General features: G+C 39.2%; 1 protein-coding gene across 1 annotated transcript in view; it reads right to left on the bottom strand.

Annotated features, from left to right (window-relative positions):
* Positions 1-19,682, bottom strand: part of LOC124186843 (regulating synaptic membrane exocytosis protein 1) — a 1,552,625-nt gene that overhangs the window by 136,665 nt on the left and 1,396,278 nt on the right. The window contains exon 14 of the mRNA XM_046578894.1: positions 17,110-17,186. Within this exon, the coding sequence (XP_046434850.1) occupies positions 17,110-17,186 (77 nt within the window). The remainder of the gene's footprint in view (positions 1-17,109; positions 17,187-19,682) is intronic.

The raw sequence follows: 19,682 nt of genomic DNA, 5'->3' as shown, positions 1-19,682 counted from the left end.
CTTTAAGTGCTTCGTTTACAAAAATTCTAGTTCAGTTTAAGAGCGGACATGATTCTGCACACAAGCGACCGTAAGAGATCCTCGAGAAAGTGGTTACGTGGGAAAGATGTGGTGAATAGCATTATGCACAAACTTCCGATTGACTCACACTTCCCGGGTTACGAATATTGTAGTCCTGGTACAAAATTGACAAGAAGAAACCCCGCATAGATGATTGTGGTATGAATTTTCTCAACGCAGCGTGTAACGAACATGATATAGCTTATTAAAAAATTCGCGAAAATCTTCAAGCTAGAAGCACTGCAGTTAAGATATTAGCTAAACCAGCATAGAAACGGGAGTTTCCAAAGGATGAAAATTTGGGTGAAAAGCAATCGCTTGAGCTGTAGCTTGAACGATGAAGGTAGAAACTAAGTTAGGTAGGAGGGGGGGGGGGGGGGGGGGGGTCGAAAACCAAAGAATGTTTCCTTGGACGAAATAATACGCGTAGTAAAACAGTCTATGATTCCGAGCCACAATGCAAAAACAAGCATTGAGTATGCACTCCAAGGTGCTCGAGAAGTTGTGAGAAAAGAAGATGGCAAGCGTGACATGCGATCACAACGCATCCTACCGGTAGCTTCGAAAGTTGGTGGATTTATACCTCTTCTCATACCTGTTTTTGCCAATCTCAATGCTACGGATGTCTTAGCTGGGGGTGCTATGGGTATTGCGAAAGCTGTAAATAATACAAGCGCAGCCAAACGCGAATTGGAGGGAAGCAAGCGGGATTACAAAACGATGGAACTGATCGTCATAGATACATCTTTAATATCACAAGAAGGGTGTCGGTCATCGTCTTTTGAAAAACTGAACGTGAATCTACCACATTGAGCGTTAACAAACTGGAATTTCCTAAAGTATTCAAAAACTATAAAAATTCTATACTTTCGAGGTGTTCTAATGCGCAATCAAATGCACAAACTAAACCGTGTAAAGACAAGGCAGCTGTCATCAATCTTGATGATAAGGACACTCCTGGGACATACTCGGTTTTGTACAAGAAATGTGGCAACGATGTCAGGAATTTCGACAGTTTCCGTCATCTTTAGTCTCAGTTAGACTTCGTAAAATATTTCGGTGTCGGTAGCGTTAAGTATAACGATGAAAAATATCAGGATTACCATACATTCGATTGCGAACACTTGTGCCTGAAATTTCTAAGGCATAAACTCTAGAAACATAACATGTAATTTTATGAAGCCAGTCAAACACTTATAGTCATGGCTAATTTGTTTACTTCAACGATTTCGGGAACATCTTCGATTCTCTTAATATTTTCCTCCGATCTAAGTTGCTTTGAATCAAAATTATGCCATCGGTCTTGATTTTTGTTAATCTTCAATTCCATTCCCAATGTTGACGTTGGTCACGATAACATCACCATATCTACTGGCAGCTACGAGATTGAAAAGTATGTTCAAAATACGTTTGAAAATACGAACATTGAAATCAGCATTAAACCCAACAATAATACGTTATGCAGCGAAATCTAACGTAACCATTTCGTGAATTTTAGATCGAACGATTCTATTGATCAGCTTCTCGGACTTCCACTACGTGTATTGGCAGTTAACCAAACTCATCAATCGGATATACCTGTAGCTATTCTCAAGATCAACGCGGTGCGGGTCGAATGCATTATCACAACGGGTGCATACGTCAATAAGCGCAAAGTGCATACTACTCATGAATTATTCCGTATCGTTGCGCCAGGATGTTAGATTTTGGAAGTGTCGTCGCACATCATTTACCCGCAGATAACCATAAAGTCAAAACCGTAGTTTACATACAGCTTCGATTAGTCGATCGACACGGAAATCCGGTTCATTTTCGTTGAGAAGTCACAACTGTGAGACTGGACATCACATCACAATAAAATATTGACATTTTGTATAACAGATTAACCACCAAGAGTTATATTAGTAAGTCAGCATGCTCCGATCAAGCCAGTCATCGAACTATTCTCGAACTGTTAACATCTCGAATCGTGGAGTTCCTGATAGCTCTTGATCTGAAGCTGACAATTTTTGGAGCAGGAATAACCAAGGTATAACACCGTGATTTTTATATTGTGTTGCTTGTTACATACTATGGAAGAAGAAATCTTGATCATTCAGATGATTGTCGTCTTTGACGAATCAATCGTACGCCAAGAAATACATGCACACAAACCTTAAGGATCGTCAACTTTCAATAACGACGATGACATTTGAATCACCGTTCAACATTAGGATACATGTATATCATCAAGCAAGAGTTCACTGCATATTTCTGGGAAATTGGTTAATTAGACGATACTGTAATAGCGATCATAACCTGAGACAATAATGTCATCTGCCATTTGTTCGAAGATATATGATACGAACTAAACGCTGTACAGATTGATAGATGCAGGAACGTTGATTCGACCAGCCTGTTGAAGGGTTTCGCTTCGCTGAACCCTGATCAAAGTTGGCTTATGGGAAATGTTGGATGCCTCGATGTTAGGGAAACGAAAAAATCAACTGATGCCGATAGTAAATTCAATGTAGTTGTTCCCTTGAGCGTGATATTGGGCCTGGCTGAAGACTATTGCAAGATCATCGGTAACGCGAAACACGAGCTGATTCTAGAAGATTTTAGAATCGTGATTGATCAAGTGATATGGTAAGTACCGTATGTGAAGCTCTCGGATCAACGGACAATCACACTTTTGAATTTCATTCAGAAGAATGCACTTGTTTCCACGAGTTTTCGTAGTTAGGAGCTGTACGAATATTCTTTGCTTTCGGCAACCACGAAACACGATTGAACTGTCAAACGTACACCCACTCGGAGAAACCACGATTTCTCATGCTTCGTTTTCAAACGAATCGAAGAAGCAAACCAGCAAATATGCCAGTCACTATTAACGTTACTGAAGTTAAACTCTTCTCTAATTCTGAATCTTATCCGTACGGTAACTTAAATTTGGACATGAGTCACAAATCTCGCTTTACTTAGAAGCGAAAATTTGTCGCTGTCACGTAATTATCACGGACTATGCTGAGAAGGTGGCGATTTACTATTTGAAACGCTTGATTACATCATGAGATGCCGGTCACTGCATAATGACTCATGAATTCACGTAAAAGGATTGAAGATGAAAATTTTGCCGCAGAAAATTTCGAATGAGAAAGTTGAAATCTTTGACTTGGTGCATATGGGCTGTCCATCGTTACCAAAATTGTCAACAAATTGTCGGATATTACTGTGAAATGTGTGCATCACGCTATATTACGGTCGAATTGGGCAGCTCAAAATGGGCTACTACTACAAAATTTACGATAACATTGAGTAAGAAATATTCAATCACTCCTACATCAATATAATGCATTTAATGTAAAACTGTAGTCCTAAGTTTCTTTGAAGTGAAAACTTCTTTAGCGCCGTTGCAGAAATCTTCTTCAGCACGGGGGTGATTTGAAACTCGATCAACCGAAATAAAACGACTATCGATGTAACGGAAATGCAAAACTTGATTTAATTAGCGTGGTAGTGATTTAAAACTCGATGAAACGAAATGAAATGACTATCGATGTGTTACGAATGGTCCTTTTGAAACACGCAACACGCGCTAAACGTGAAGCTGCTTGCCCAGCGCATTCCTGCAAGGGTCGCTTCCCCGCACACAACTAGATGAGTTAGAGTGTGCTTTAACACCGAAAAAGTGGCCCAATGACTACTCTGCAAAATAACGCCCCACCACCGACGAAACCAAGCCGTAATTTGTAACCCATCGACATCTTTAAGTCAGTCGAAATTGAGGAGTGTGAGATCAATGAGATCTCAGCCTGGAGATAAGCGAGTGGTGCACCCATCGATCGAATCGGCCACTGGAACGGACCTTCCATCACGTAGAAAGGCAATGTGGAGACTCAGGATTTCTTAACGGAACGGCTCGGTGAATCGGTGGTGTGTCCTAAGAGTCACCCTCGCGCTACCCAAGGTGTCCCACTCCTCGACTCACCTTTCCCAAATCGTAACGTAGTACTTGGTTGTCCTAAATCTGTTTGGTCATATTTAATAGTATAATTAATTACCCTACTCGTCCTAAATCTCTCTTTGTCATTTGCAATAGTGTACTTAATATATTTCGTTACACAAAATGTAAACCATTGTGGACAATACGAGTTCCATCCATTCGTCTAGTCCATACCACTGAGATCCTGTTACCCATAATACTGTACTTTCATCACAGCAGGTGTGTTTACACTTTATACAAGCGAAGCTCAAAGTAATCTATTTCTAACCGCTCGGGAATATATTACATGTATATTCTATTAGATAACGTTGAAAAAGATCCTTCAGATCATCGTCTGCACGTGACAGATGTAACGAAATGAAACTACTATCGATTTAATGAAATGAAATGACTATCGATGAAACGAATAATTATTCTACTTCTGATGCTGCATTCTCCTCATTCTTTTGCAGTTCAGTTTCTGAAGGTCTCACTTCTACCACGTGTGAACTGCACAAAGTGTTTTTTTTGTTTTTATGAAATCTGTTTTCATTCATATCAAGCATTAACAAGCCGAGCATAAACTATGATGAAGTCAATTTTCGTTCCTGATGAAACTTAATCGAAAATCGACGCGTTGTGAAAATCTACTTGCTTATACTGGTCACCTAGATATTTCATCAGCAGCCGATCCACCTCAGTAGCCCGCATCATGTTCTGGAATGGGCCGTCATAATCGCACAGCAGTTTCGCTATCCGTGTTGGTAGGAAAATGCTGCACGTACCATCTCCACTTACTCACCCGTTGTTCGAATCATATCTGCACCCTCCGCATGCTCGTCACCCGATGATTGCTGTAGACCTCCAGGTCCGACAGCTACCTAAGGGATAAAAGTTCCCCTTGTTTGCTAATCTTGTTCAGTCTAGTAAAATCTATGTTTTAAGTTTTTAAACTTCTTGTCTCAATTCTTTATTAAAATTCAAATGTTTCAGTTTTTTAATCACTTTTATAGCTGTATTTCTCCTACCGTTCGTAGGTTACAATCCTTTAAAAATATCTAGAAGCCTTGTGCGCAGCATAAAAATGTATGTGAAAAATTCTGGAACTCCACGTTGCACGGAAAGCTCTCTGGTGATTGCAGAACCTTCCAGAATACAACGTTACACTGAAACCTGCCGGACGATCGCGAAATTACGTTCACCGTTAAAGCAGGTTTTTTTCACGGCGCCAGAACTTTCCAGAATTCAACGTCGTGCCAAAACCCACCAAAGGCTTCCAGATTAACGCAGACCGCTTGTCGTTAAGTCGACATTTGTTGCGTGATTGCGACAATTATTCATCAGCCTGAATTCGTTTAGGGTCGATGCAGGTCTATCTCACAGTTCTAGAACCTTTCAAAATTCGACGTCGCACCAAAACCCGTTGTGCACAGACCTCTGGACATCGTCGAAACTTGTCAGACGATTCCAAAAATTGTTTGTCAGCCTAAATTCGTTTGGAGTCGTTGCAAGCCTTCCAACGTCAACCTTCCCTCGAAACCTGTCGATCGTCGGAGGGATCAAAGAATCTTTCCAAAGCAGACTCACGATACGGAAATCTTCTGGAAGCTGACTCGCAATGAAGGAACCTTGCTGAAGTTGGCATGTGCGAGGGTTCGAGATTAAACGGTTGAGAGTTCGTGGTTGCGTTCGGTAATGCAGTTTCTCGATCTCGCTCGATAAGTATGGTAACACAGAGTGCTATTCCAGGGAAATACTTCCCATAAGGGTAAAAACAAAATGTGAATCCGGGAGGCTGCACTTGATGAGGATAAAAACTATGATAACGTAGAGCGTGAATCTGCAGAATTTTATCTGGTAATGATGAAAACTATCGTGTTATGTCTAGCGTATTGCTTGGGCGTACCTTTTTCGAAATCACAATATAACTGGGACTCTCAACACGTGAAGTGTTTTCCAAATTCCCTTTCAACGCCATAAAGAAAGCTACAACCATAGATAACATTGAAATATTGTATTGCCTGAACCGGCGAGTTTCACCCCTCCTGGCAAAAGTTACGTAGAGACCAACAACGATCCCTAGTATAAGGTTCAACTTTGTTTCTTATAACTGGTACCGACAACTGAGACAAGAGACTGCTGAATTAGCATCAGTAGCGCTCAACCTGGAAATAACTCTCTTTTTAAGTCAAAATTATCATCAATAATTAGGATAAACCACTAACTTTGGAACCATTAAATTAGAATAGATTATCTGTTAAAGTGTGTGGATAAATGCGTGAGTATTATCTTGAGATACTTTTTGTCAACACCTCAAACGTGTAAGCGCCGAGATTGAGAATCGTCGGAACACCATCGCAAGGCGAGGAGTGACGCCGACCGTGTAGATTTGGGCACCATGAGGCTGCCCTCGCACGTCATTGGCCAATTACCGTTGTAACTTACTGCAACTGCAGCTCCTTGGACCCTCAGGCCCAAAAAGCCATGTCTTTCGTCTGCCAAGTCGCGAAGTGCGTAGACGTCAACCCGGATTAGCCCTCTCGAGCAAGAGTAGCGTTGGAAAATATTAATTGTGACCGGCCTAAAGTCTTGCCCTAATTCGTCAAAACCGAGCATTCAATTATTCTGTTGACTGTGAAAGACTCACTATCTTTCACGTTCCAATCTTCACCGTTCTTTACTGAATCTCATTATTTCGCGAATAGACATTTTCGTGATATTCGATTTTCCTCAATCAAATCAAGTTCGGCCCTGATTTAACCTAAAGTAATACTGAGTGTTCATAATAATAAGTAGCTACATTATCATCTTCAATTAATAATTGTAAGAATCATTTTCAATGTATATACAGGGTGTCCCTAAATTGCCTCCCACGGACTAGCCAGCATGATACCTCGTTGAAATTGAACCGAGAATTTCTTTTCGGGAAGCTCGTCCGACGCATAGTTTTTGAATTATAAGCGATAGCGCTAGGCCAATCAGAGTGCACCATGTCATCTAGATTTGCCGCCACGGAAATTGCTGTTTTGTTCGACTGGGTGAATTATTATTATTCGTTTACGAATTAAATATCGGCACCTTCCTTCTCTCGCTGCTGTACCCCTTATGCTTGAGGATGCGCTTCTGTTTACACACACAAGTGTGCGCCCATGGATGTGCGGCCGGCAGCGTGTGCCGCGGCAACAATACCGAGGTCAGTGCCCGAGAAGGGGTACAACAGGGAGAGAGGGGAGGTGCCGATATTTACTTTGTAACCGAATAATAATAATTCACCCAGTCGAACAAAACAGCAATTTCCGTGGCGGCAAATCTAGATGAAATGGTGCGCTCTGATTGGCCTAGCGCTATCGCTTATAATTCAAAAACTATGCGTCGGACGAGCTTTCGGAAAAGAAATTCTCGGTTCGATTTGAACGAGGTATCATGCTGGCTAGTCCGTGGGAGGCAATTTAGGGACACCCTATATATATATAAACCGCGACTGCACCAAATTGACTGTTTCAAACAATAGCTTTCGATAGTTGAGTATCATTCGAAATTCACAAAGACTAAATGCCCGACGTTCATCATTGTTCGGATTCATCAACCCTTCCAATCTCGAGGTGAGGTTCTGCCCCAGAATTCTACGGACACCGACCTACACGACCGACGGCTCTCAATCTCGGCGAACTTTGCATCTAAAGATAAGTTAATTCGAGTAGTTTTCTTCAACATCATTGCAAATTTTGCATAACGTCTTATCTCTTTATCTATTAAAAAAGTTCTGAACAAATGAACTGGTAAAAAAGATTATAACAACAATAGTATAAAAAAATATTATAATAAAAATAGTACGAAAAAGATTATAAGAAGAATAGTATACGCATGAAGTTCGCGGTGGGGTGAGACGCCGAAAACAAAACAAAAAGCATCTAGCAAACAAAACTTCCTTTGACAGCTGTCATCGGCTGTTTATGACAGTCTTTGACAAATATCTTTATAGGTATCTGTTTCTGACATGCAAAAATTAAAAATGCAAACGACAATTATCAAGATGATTCCCGACGGGAATTGTCTTTTTCGCGCGCTGGCGTATTGCGTATACGGCACTCAAGATCGACACGCAGAGGTGAGACTGAGTATCGTTTCAAATATATCATACTGGCAAACATGTCAGCAGAACTCGAGGAGAGTTATCTCAAAGAAGATATAGCTTTTTTCGGATCCTGTAAATCCTTGATCCGGTTAACCACTAAGTCAGGGCCTTCGCAGTGTTCTTTTTAGTTTCGGACAACGTCCTTTCTGTCTTCGAGGTTGAAAGAGCCGGACAGAATCTCCGGGATAAAATTTTATATCCCTGGCTCGAATATCAGAACGAGTTTTTAATTTGTCTGAAGCCATAGAAATTCTATTTATAGCAAAGCTATGAATTTCCTCTACTATGGGGAAATTAATAACTATAGCAAAATAAGTCGCCAAATGCAATTGGGGATGCATGACATCGGGGGTTTTGTACATGTGAGTGGATTCGTTTACGAAAACAATCTGAACAGACCTACATAGGGGGAGCCAAGCAATGTCGGGTTGATCGGAAACAACCGATCAACAGTTGCAGACCTGTCATCAAATCAGCACAAATAATTTCACCTGTCTAACATTGTATAAGGAAAGAGTGAGGCGCGCAGCGCGCAGGGGCGAAGCCCCTAGTTAAACAAAAACGAGTAGCAAGCTTCACTAGTCACTGTCGAACGTTCAGTATTGTTTTCTGAGAATTTCAATATAAATTTTCTTACAGAGTTTCATCGCAAAATTGAGCAAGATGAATTGGCACCTAGCTGCAGATAATAACCTTGGGTATTCAGAGAGACACTCTCCTGTCTTCAGCTCGGCCCCCAAACCATATTTTTGCAGGTTCAAATCAAAGCTATGTAACGCATATGATTCTACGTATCGACTGATTATTAATTATGATATTTTTTCATTTGATGATGAAAATTCGTTACTTAAGTCCTTTGAGTACACGTCACCACGCTGTACAACGAACACAAGTACAATGTACCTGTACAATATACAAGTTCCGAAGATGTGAGTAGAATCAAAAATGTCGATCGATCTAAGAAAAACCTTCAGCGGACGCTCAATACCTATTTATGCTTGCACAAAGTTGCTCAAGCGAGACAAACGTTAACACCTTTCGCCCAGCCCACCACCCAGTTGCGCCCAACCACCCGTGTTTATTCCACCGCCTTGGTGAATCAATTTTACATTTTACATTTATAACAGTTTATAGAAGATATCCCGATGTTGATATTGCTATTAACAATTATCAAATGTCCACTATAATGTCGCTAATAATTTTCAACAAGAAAAAAGCAATGAGTGCAGAAAATCGGAAGCGACAAGGGAAAAAAAAAAAAAAAAACATGAAGTGGAAGTCGAGCTTTCGAAGAAAGTACTAAAGTATTCCAGGTTTTTTACGAAAGCCACGACTCCTCTCAGCCACATTAGCAACAAAATCCTTCCTTGCTTGAGCGCTTATAGTGATCCTGAACCTTTCGTAAGCTGGGACTTGGAACAGCAGAAGCAAATAATGCTGTCTATTCTTCGATCGTGGCATTGGAACAGCGAAGAATCCTTCGTTCATCTGACAAATCAGACTGGCCTGATAATCTGACCATAGATCATAAGCGAGAAATTATAAAAATTGGCCCATGAAAACCTAACGGTCTGTTTCTACGTCCGAATTTTTAATGCAACACTAATGCTTGCCACAAACGATCTTTTGTTTCGAGCTCACAGGATTAAAGTGAATTTGACGACTACAGAAGGTAATTTCCGCGAATTCATTCATTTATCGTCCCAATATGATCCAATTCTAGAAGTACTACTCAAACGTACAAAAAGAACGATGAACTATTTGAACCCGTAAATTCTGAATGCAATGTTAAAAATTCTATCAAACAAAACAAACTCGCAGATCGGACAAGAAATTGGAGATACTGCATTCGTATCGGTTATAACAGATTCGACACAAGATCTGTCTAATTGTCAGTAAGATTAATCAACTCAGCACCGTGTTTCGATATGCGTTATGCAAAAAGATGAAATTGGTAATATTTTTGGAATTGATCTACAGGAGTCTTTCGTTGGGTTGAGTTGTTAGGTCCCAGCCTATAATTATGGCTGTACTCTCTCTGTACCGTAACCTACCATTCAGTTACCATCTTTGTGTGCAGTGGTCTCGCACCGACAATCTGCATACAACATACCATCTATCGTTTTACAAGCGAGCTTACGTTCATGTAATACTATGCAATATATACACATCATTTTCATTTCTTTGCTTTATATCTTCAATTCCAACTCACACATAGACCATATGGGTGTACAATCGAAATTCACGGAACTCAGGCTCACGAACCCTCACTGACCAAACGTAAGGTACGTGAGAAAAAACAAGACGAGCAGTTCACAAAGTATCATTCTTAGAATTCAAATACATTCTTGCAACTAACTATCTTGTCAACACTGCACGGATTGGCCTCTTCGAGACTAATGGTTTTGCACTGAAGTAGTCAAAAACTAATCAGGAGTCTCTTCCAGATCTCCTACTATTGAAGATCCTTTTCGAACCAGACATATGCAAACTAGAATCACTTCAGACATCGAAAGAAAACGAACTAAATTAATTGCAGAACCAATTTAGACTTCAGACCATTCAGAAAACTTCGAAATCAAAAACGTTATATATCATTCTGTCATAGAACACTCGCATTCAGAACCTTCAAACTTCGGTATAACTAACTAAGTGAATAACACTATAAAAACCATATCTCTAAACTGAATCAATTTGAAGAACATCTTATTGTTAATAAATGTGTATTTTAAATTAAAGTGTTGGGTAAAGCGAATTATTTCAATCACGCATAGTAATAGCTGGCACGACCCACAGCAAAATTCCAGATCGAGACAGACTGCACGAGAAATTCTACATAAACCTAAACACCACAAGGTTTGTAAATTAACTTGAAGTTGAAAATCACGCAGTGAAGAAAAGATTTCTCGTGATATTCTTCCCAGAACGTAATAGAGTTGCCAACATGAGTGGATTATACAACGGATTCTAAGCACGATTGAGCCTAAAAAATGCATATGCTCAATACATTCACTGTTGTGCGCAGAACTTAAATCTCATTATCAACGACGCCGCTCGAGACATTTCGAAGGTCCGCAATTTCTTTGATAATTGGGATCAGCTATACGCATTGTTTAGTGCAATTACTAGGTGATCCATGCTCATGAAAAGGCCGATGAAACAAACTTTGAAAAAAGTCTGCCTTACGAGATGGGCATCGCGCATTCAAGCTATTGATTCACTATGTTGTCGATATTTGGACGTCTTGAAAATCTTGTCATACCTATCGCTCCAAGGGAAAAATAATGCCAAAAAAATGCAAGGCAATGGGTTCATGAAATATTGTGGGGAGTTTTCAACGTTAGTGTTGATCGTACTACAAAGAAAAATTTTAAGCGCCGTCAATGTCGTATCGAAATCGCTCCATGCAAAACAAATGATTATCGGAAAGGGAACTCCAATGCTATCCCCACTTGTCACAGAATTCAGCAAATTGCGGAGTAACTGGCATATCTTGAAGAATGATGCAAAAAAAGAATGGAATATTGATCCAAGCTTTCCGAAGAAGAGAATCCGCTGTGCCCGTAAATTATTTGACAAACTTTGGATAAACGACTGCAAGACGCGGAAAAAAGGTTTGAAACCCAAATCTTCAAGAACCGTAACTTTGATATCGTAACCACTCACTTGAAGATTCTTTTCGAGGCACTGGAGATCTTGGAGACATTCAACTGGATATCACCGCGTAATTTTCTTGAAATATTGGACCAAGATATAGTATTCCAAGAGCCCGTGAACGGCAGACGCACCTCATTTTGTAAAGGATGAAATTTTCACTGTTGGTCTATACCATAGTCGGTAACAACATGTCGGCGAGAGCTAAACTCTATCAGGGCGGTTTTGGCTGAAAACAGGTATCTAAGGCACGAAAAAAATGATACACCTTACGTCATAGGAAAACGGCTGAATTTTATATATGTTGTCCAGATTCCATGAAATCATGCCATACGGCAGACACTTTGGAGGGGGGTAAATTACCAGCAGACACAAGAAATGGTCGGCCGTGAATGCGAGCGAGAGAGCATTATCTGCCGACGCGAATGTGAGAGAGCGCGTTAGTTGGGGCAGTGTCTCTCGTGACGCCCTCTATCGTCTCCTAGCAACGGTTTTCGAGCAGCGGCTCTGCAGCAACGGGTCTATGTAGTAGTATGTGTCTAGTCGTCGAGGCTTCTATATCGTTCTATAATATACGGTATACTTGATACGATAAACAACGCGTGAAAAAAAAAATAATAATAATAAAAACAATAATGAACATAATTTTTCTGAAACAGTTTTTATCATTATTATTCGTTCGTATACTTAATAATAAATAACGCATGCATAAATAAATTTTGTTCTTCTTTATTCTATTAGTATTTAAAAAATGAATAAAAATAAAAACCTATCGGTGTTGAGATGTATCCCTACCGATACTGACGTATATTTTCATAAAATTTATGAAATGTTCAATAAAATTGACAAAATTAACGATAAGTTCAAATTTTTTCATCAAAATCTTATTAATCAAAAAAAAAAAAAAATTTATTCAGGATTCATGAACTGATTCCATTCGTTTGAATTGAATAGTATGATATGATAAACGCGACTAATACATTTATATTGTATGTATATTATTATTAATAACGCGACTATAATGCTTCCACTGCTGCTCCGTATATATATTATATGCTAAGCAAAACAATAATATTAAAATATTAAAAAAAGGACCCACATTACCGACCGAGCCATATAGTAATACGTGCCACGAGAGACACTCCCCCGACCAACGCGCTCTCTCACACTCGCGTCGGCAGATAATGCTCTCTCGCTCGCACTCACGGCCGACCATTTTTTGTGTCAGCCGGTCATTTCTCCCCCTCCAAAGTGTCTGCGTTTGGCATAATTTCATGGAATAATCATCTGAATAACATATATAAAATTTAGCCGTTTTCCTATGACATAAGTTGCATCATTTTTTTCGTACCCTTGATACCTGTTATCAGCCAAATCCCCCCTGATAGAGTTTAGCTCTCGCTGACATGTTGTTACCGACTATGATATAGACCAACAGTGAAAATTTCATCCTTCTACAAAATGATGTGCGTCTGCCGTTCATGGGCTCTTGCTCTATAATTGCTAGTGCAATAGCGGTGGTTAATGCCTATCCAGAAGATATCTCTCTGAACGTCTGAGCAGAGCTGCTACACGTCTGAAGACATCCATTTTGAACGGCTCGAAAAAATCAGGTCAACCCAAGAACTCACACAGTTTCTTCTTGTTGATTATCAAGCGCCAAGCAATTTCTCGGATGATCTCACAGTCTGCTTCGTATTTCTCGCTCTATTACTATGCGTTTTGACAGCTGAGAGAGATTTTTCGAAACTCAAACTTGACAAAATATACCTGAGAACCTCTACCATCACTTCTCGTGGATACGAAACGGTAGAGATACCAATCCAATACTCGCGCGGCTTAGTGGGATTGCGTAAGCCAATCACGACGCGAAAAGAGAAAGAGAGAAGCGTTTATTCGCCCTGGGAGAGAGACAGAATGTCTCAGACATACCCCGGTATGGTTAAATGAAATCCCACTAGGCCGCGCGAGTATTTGGTTGGTATTCTAACAGTTTACTGTCCACGGAAAATCATGGTATATCACAAAGTCGAACGACAAACAGCCAAACAATTCGACTTAGATATTCTCATTGACGAATTCGGGGAAGTTGAAGTAAAAAGATCCAATTTGTAAGAAATAAATAGCATTGAATTACCAACCATGCACTGTGCAATAAAAAATTTATCGGAAAGCCTGTTATTACAGTGTATCAGGTTGAAGTTCAGCGTACATTCCATCTTTGCCGATTGTTTTTCTTTCAGTAACTATGATTCATAATCATCTCAGATAATTTTAATAACTGAAAAAGAAAATCATAGACAAGCTTTCAGATGATTCATGTGGAGGCTTGTGTATGATTCTTCAAGCGCCCATATGAGGGAGCGCTTCAAGAATTTTGCTCCAGGAAACTAAAAGTATATTCAAGCCACTGCTCTTACGCATAATACACCGAATGCTTGTGCGAAAGACCGTTCTGTGCCCCTGTTGCGAAATGACAGATAAATTTGTAATTTTGTTGGCTGGTCCGTAAAAACACTGTTTGTTTTATGGTATTGCATTTCTATGAATACGATTTGAACGTGGCAATAATACTATTATTCTGAAAGTCCTTCAAACTAGAGAAACTCCTAACTCGAACTATACCTTTACCGGGTCATTTTGAGGAATAATTCAATGCACATTCTAGACAGCAGGTACAGGCTCTGCTTTTTGGAATCGAGTCACATCAGATTTTATTGCTATTCCATAATGTTCTTTTGCAATCAGTTTCACAAAAATTTCGCAAAATGGAAATACAGTTTATATTAAAAGATTTTCGCAAAGTTCTTCACTTATACTCATCGACTTAGTTATACCTATTGATTTGATTACCTGTCTATATGGACCCATATAAAAACCATTTGACTGCCTAGTATCATGCAGCTCCTCAGAATTCCGTGAAAATTACTATGAAGTTCCATAGCGTAACCTCAACTGTCATCTTGAAAATCGAATATCTATGCAAAACGTCCGCCAATGTTACATGCTTAGCTTGTTTTTGGTGAGAATCGCAAATATTCAAGCATGAAAATTATGCGATCAGAGCGCTTCTGAAGTAAGTCTGCCCTAAAGCTATGTGTTAAGAGTTAGAATTGTGGAGTTTGTCTCATTTTTGATTTATCCGTGAACCAACTCCGAGATTTTGTACGTGTGAGGTTATTTCAAGTTTCATTCATCTGAAGATAAGATACTTCTTTCACAGTTGGTTCTGTAGAAGAACCGCCTTGACCCTCTATAGACCTTGTCATGAAATCGCATACGGACTGATATTTTTTTAATTGGAAACTAGTTGTGGAGAAGAAGATTCCTAGGATGCTCTCGTGATGTTCATTATCACGTCGTTCTTACGCATAAAATAAGAGTCCTCATGGTATAAGTAGGACGTCTAGTGTCATTTCAGGGGACTATATCGGTAGAAAGCCCTATTTTAGTTACTACGGTTTTCTGAACAGCGTTTGTAACTCATAGGTTACCAATGACCCATTGATCTCTCAAGGGTTGAGAACCATAACATTGTGATGTCACGTTTGAATTACTATTAAATTGAAATTCTAAATATTCACTGTAAATGAATTTATTTCTGCAGTTCCTAGTACTTTACCTCATTCTAACGTCGATTCAAAAGGATTTGACTACCCTGCTACGGCTGATATTCGATAAAGAAATATAAAAAATTAATGGATCGAAAGCGGCCATTATCAAACCTAATCTAAAATGATTAAGATACAATCAAGCAATCAAAAATATCATATACGTTCCGAGTTATCGTTTTTTCTGTATTGAGAAACGATTTCATAAATCTGAATATGTAATACAATCCTTGTTTATTCACTTTCGGAAAGTGCATTTCAGTGGAAATCATTTAGATTTTCAACTTTGATTATTTGATTTGGCGCTCAAGATTCATATTTAATTGGGAATATTTGACGCAGCAGAAATTGTCAAATTTGAAAGTTTTATAACTGGAAAACCATACGGTATGAAATGTAAAAACGTATTATTCAATCTGTTCTAATGAACGTAATAAAAAATTTGCAATGAAATCAAAATGATAAGAGTTGGATGTTGGTCGATTTGGTACGGATGTTCTCACCCCATTTATACATTGTTTGAAAAGCCGATAAAATTTCATAATTCATTGGTCACGAAATGAAAGTTGATAACAATAAATCTTAAAGTGGTTTTTTTATATGAAAGCATTTATAGAATTGCTAATGTCATGTGAGATATGTAAGACAGGTATTCCAAGCAAACTTGACGACCATCTGATCCCAATCACCAAGGATTAGATTATGAAAATTTGAATTTTATTATTTATTTTATATCTAAAACACTCGACTCTGATTATTTCAAGAACAATAACAGCAGTTCTGGATTAGATCATCAATAGTCAGAAAACAATTTCAACAGAGAAAACAATGACTGTTGAAGGTTGTTGAAGAATTTCCCGAAAATTTATCTTGAGCGATTTGAACCATAATCTGTAAATTGAACAAGCTATTATTTATTGAAACCGATCGAACAATGTAGTTTTAAAATACAACGAAAATGGTTGAACCATGCGATGTGTCCAATGTTACGAATTGTTGTTCATTCAACTGGAATTTATAGTTTTCTAACTATTCTGCCACAAAATGACTGTGTTCCAACTCGATTCGATTTGATTAGCTACTGTCGCAATTTTTAATGTTTCACTTCAACACGTTTTGGAATAGATTGTATGATCAGTATACCTATGACAAACCCTTGAAAAAAAGAATAACCCCGGAAAACTGAGCGTCAAAAAATGAAGTTTTATACCAAATCCGAAATTATCAGGGCACAAGTTTTTCCGAGTTGATTCAAAGTATACTTGTAGTATAAGCAATATATTTATATAGCGTATATTTAATGATGATGATATTAATTTTTAAAAAAGCTTGCAGAGTTGATGATCTCATCTTTGAATGACGAACTTTGAGATCTAATGACACTTCACTGATATATAATTCTGACTCCACAAATATAAAAATATAATTATATATATGTTAAGGAAAAGAGTATTGTGTAAAAAAAGTGTTTCTCTTGTGAATAACGGGAAAAATGTTTTGTCGCTTAGACTGTTAAATTTTTCGTTGCTAACTAAAAAATATAGTCAGGTCAACGAAACATATTTCTTTCGCCATTATTCTCGGAATATTTTTTTTACACTATACTACTATTTCAGATTACATGCAAGTTAAAATTATGACGTCTCTAGACAATTCTAGTTGTATTAAGTTTTATATTGACTCACCCAATTGCAAACCAAGGCTACCCGATGGTTTTCCTGGGCTTGGTGTCATTCCCGGATCGTCAAGCAAATCGCCGATTCTATGGAAAAGAGATGGGAAAGTCTGGTAACTGATTATTCCTGACGTAGTTACAAGAGCATTAGACAAAACGAGACAGTTTGGCAAAGTGGGATACCTGGGGAAAAGTGCAACACTCATGTAAGACGAAACAAGATAGCTGGAGAAAAATGGATTACCTACTGCAAAATGGGATGCCTGTGGAAGAAATGCAACACTGGGGAAAAATTGGGCACCTGGGCAAAACGGGCTACTCAGGGCAAAGTGGAACATGTAGGATAAAATAGAATATCTGGTGCAGAATGAAATTCTTGGCTCAAAAATGGCCGTCCGGGGCAGAACAGGGTACCTGAGGAAAAATAAGATATTCGGGACAAAATGAAACATTAGGCCAAAATAGCTGAGAGCAATACCGTGATGTAGTATTCAGTTAGTAGAAAATCCCGTGTTAGCTGAAAAAGGAGTTGAAACGAATTTGTCTGAAATTAGAAGGTTGTGATTTATTTATCATTGAAGTTCAAAAATTGTGATGCTCATGTTTCAAGACGTCGCGTCAGTCGGACTTCTTTTTTATTTCAAGCCTGGGCTCGTTGTGTGGGCTCGGAGCGTTTGTTAAATTATGTTGCGTATCGACTAACTTAAAATTGAATGATGATATGGCAAGAAGACATGATAGGGTAGACTAGGTACAGTTGTAACAGGGAACTGGTAAAACAAAGTGAACATCTCTCGAATTATGGGAGGTTTGGCGAGGGGTTCACGGGTAAGAGAATTAGCACAATACTGACAAACACGTTCAGACGCGTAAACTGTTTCTCTCTCCCCTAAACCCCTCGCCAAAACGCCCATGACTCGAGAGTTATTCATTGTGGTTTAACTATACCCTGTTACGACTGTGTTTAGTCTACCCTACCGTTAACCGTGCACCAGGCGATTCGCGTAAAGTCCATCACAGCACTGATCTCTCAACCCTCTGTAAGGTATTTAGTCTCGTTTTTGGCGACCAGGTATTTTGCAGTTAAGACTTTCCAAAGGTCCAAACGGGTTTTTTGTACCATAAAAAATCTACCGTGTAGATGTGGGGACTCGGACCATAGCTTACTTGGTCGTTGAAGTGACGTTGCGAGTACAATGCCCATTCGTTGTTGCTACAGAGCGTAACCCCAATTCATCATTAATCGTATGACTTGGAAAGGAATTTTTCCGTATCGATGAGCTATAACATTCTATTGCTCCAAATGTCATAAATGAAGAAAGCTTAATTTCCTTATATATCAACAAGCCTCGTTTTGTTCAATAGATGGAGTACAATTGAATTGAAAAAACATATATATTTTTCTGTGACACCTCTTTGGAAAGTTCAATTTTTGAAGCTTGTCACACATGCACGACGTGCTTCACTTCCGAACAGTGCGGTTCAACGATGTTGGCGCATGTGTACAACTAAAACTCTCCAATTTCTCGAGGCGCAAATGATAGCAGTTATATGTGCTTGCACCTATTTTGGTTTATACAATTCTATTTGTTGAAAGCATAACCACTTATGTTGTTTCAGGTCTTTCTTTGTAAATTACACTATAAATTGATACTGCGAATATACGATGACCAGTTTTTTTTTTGTTGTTTTTTTTTTTAACTATGCTGCTCCAGAATTGCCGGGCTAGTTCACTCGCCTGAGAAGTAACTGGGGAAAAACGTACGTATGCATGAGTGAAATGCAAGTAGATATATGCTTATATTGTCACGAACGCCGCATGTATGAAAACCAATGTCAATAATTATTAATATTGCTTTAGAGACGAGGAAGCATACCTTTCAATTCATTAGTAAATTCATAATTATTCGTTTATAAAACAGTTCGTGGCATGACCAAAGCGCAACGACGTAGTCGACCGTTAGCAACGTCAGCGTCTCCGCGCCCGACAGATCCCAGGTGTAATCAACACCGGGATGAGGCGAGCGCGAGATCACGCGCTTCGAGGATGACCGTCGCGAGGCGAGCCTTTGTCCAAAATTGTAAATTCAGCAAAAACCTCGCTCGCTGCCCGACGTTCGAAGGGGTGTCGGACGAGCGAGCGAAGTCAGTCCCGTTAGAGAGAGGATCAAACCAACGTCAACGGAAACAGGCTCCTTCCAAGCTGTCGAGTATAGAGTTATCAGTCTTAGAGTCAGCGACGAATAGAGAGAGAATTTCTCTAATTCTACACGCGGTGTTCAAAGCGTCTCGCTTCGCGACGTCAGCCTTTCGAAGTTAGATTTTAAGTATAGGAATCTGTGCCACGAACTTAATCAAATTGTGTATTCTTAATTTCATGTGAGTGTAAAAGTGTGAGCCGTTCTGCGAATTCGGAACTGAACCACCGAAGAGTAAGTGCGAGAGAGAGAGAGAGAGAGAGTAAACACCTAGGTTGAGAACATTCTTGTAAGCTTCCCCGTCTCCCATTTCTCTTGCCATCTTTTTCATTAAACATTTGGGTTTCATAGAAAACATTCCTAAATTTCATATTGAAATCCTCCA

This window comes from Neodiprion fabricii, chromosome 7, assembly GCF_021155785.1.
Source record: "Neodiprion fabricii isolate iyNeoFabr1 chromosome 7, iyNeoFabr1.1, whole genome shotgun sequence".
Taxonomy (NCBI): Eukaryota; Metazoa; Arthropoda; class Insecta; order Hymenoptera; family Diprionidae; genus Neodiprion; species Neodiprion fabricii.
Note: the sequence above shows the minus strand (reverse complement) of the source record. Positions and strands in the feature narration are given on the sequence as shown.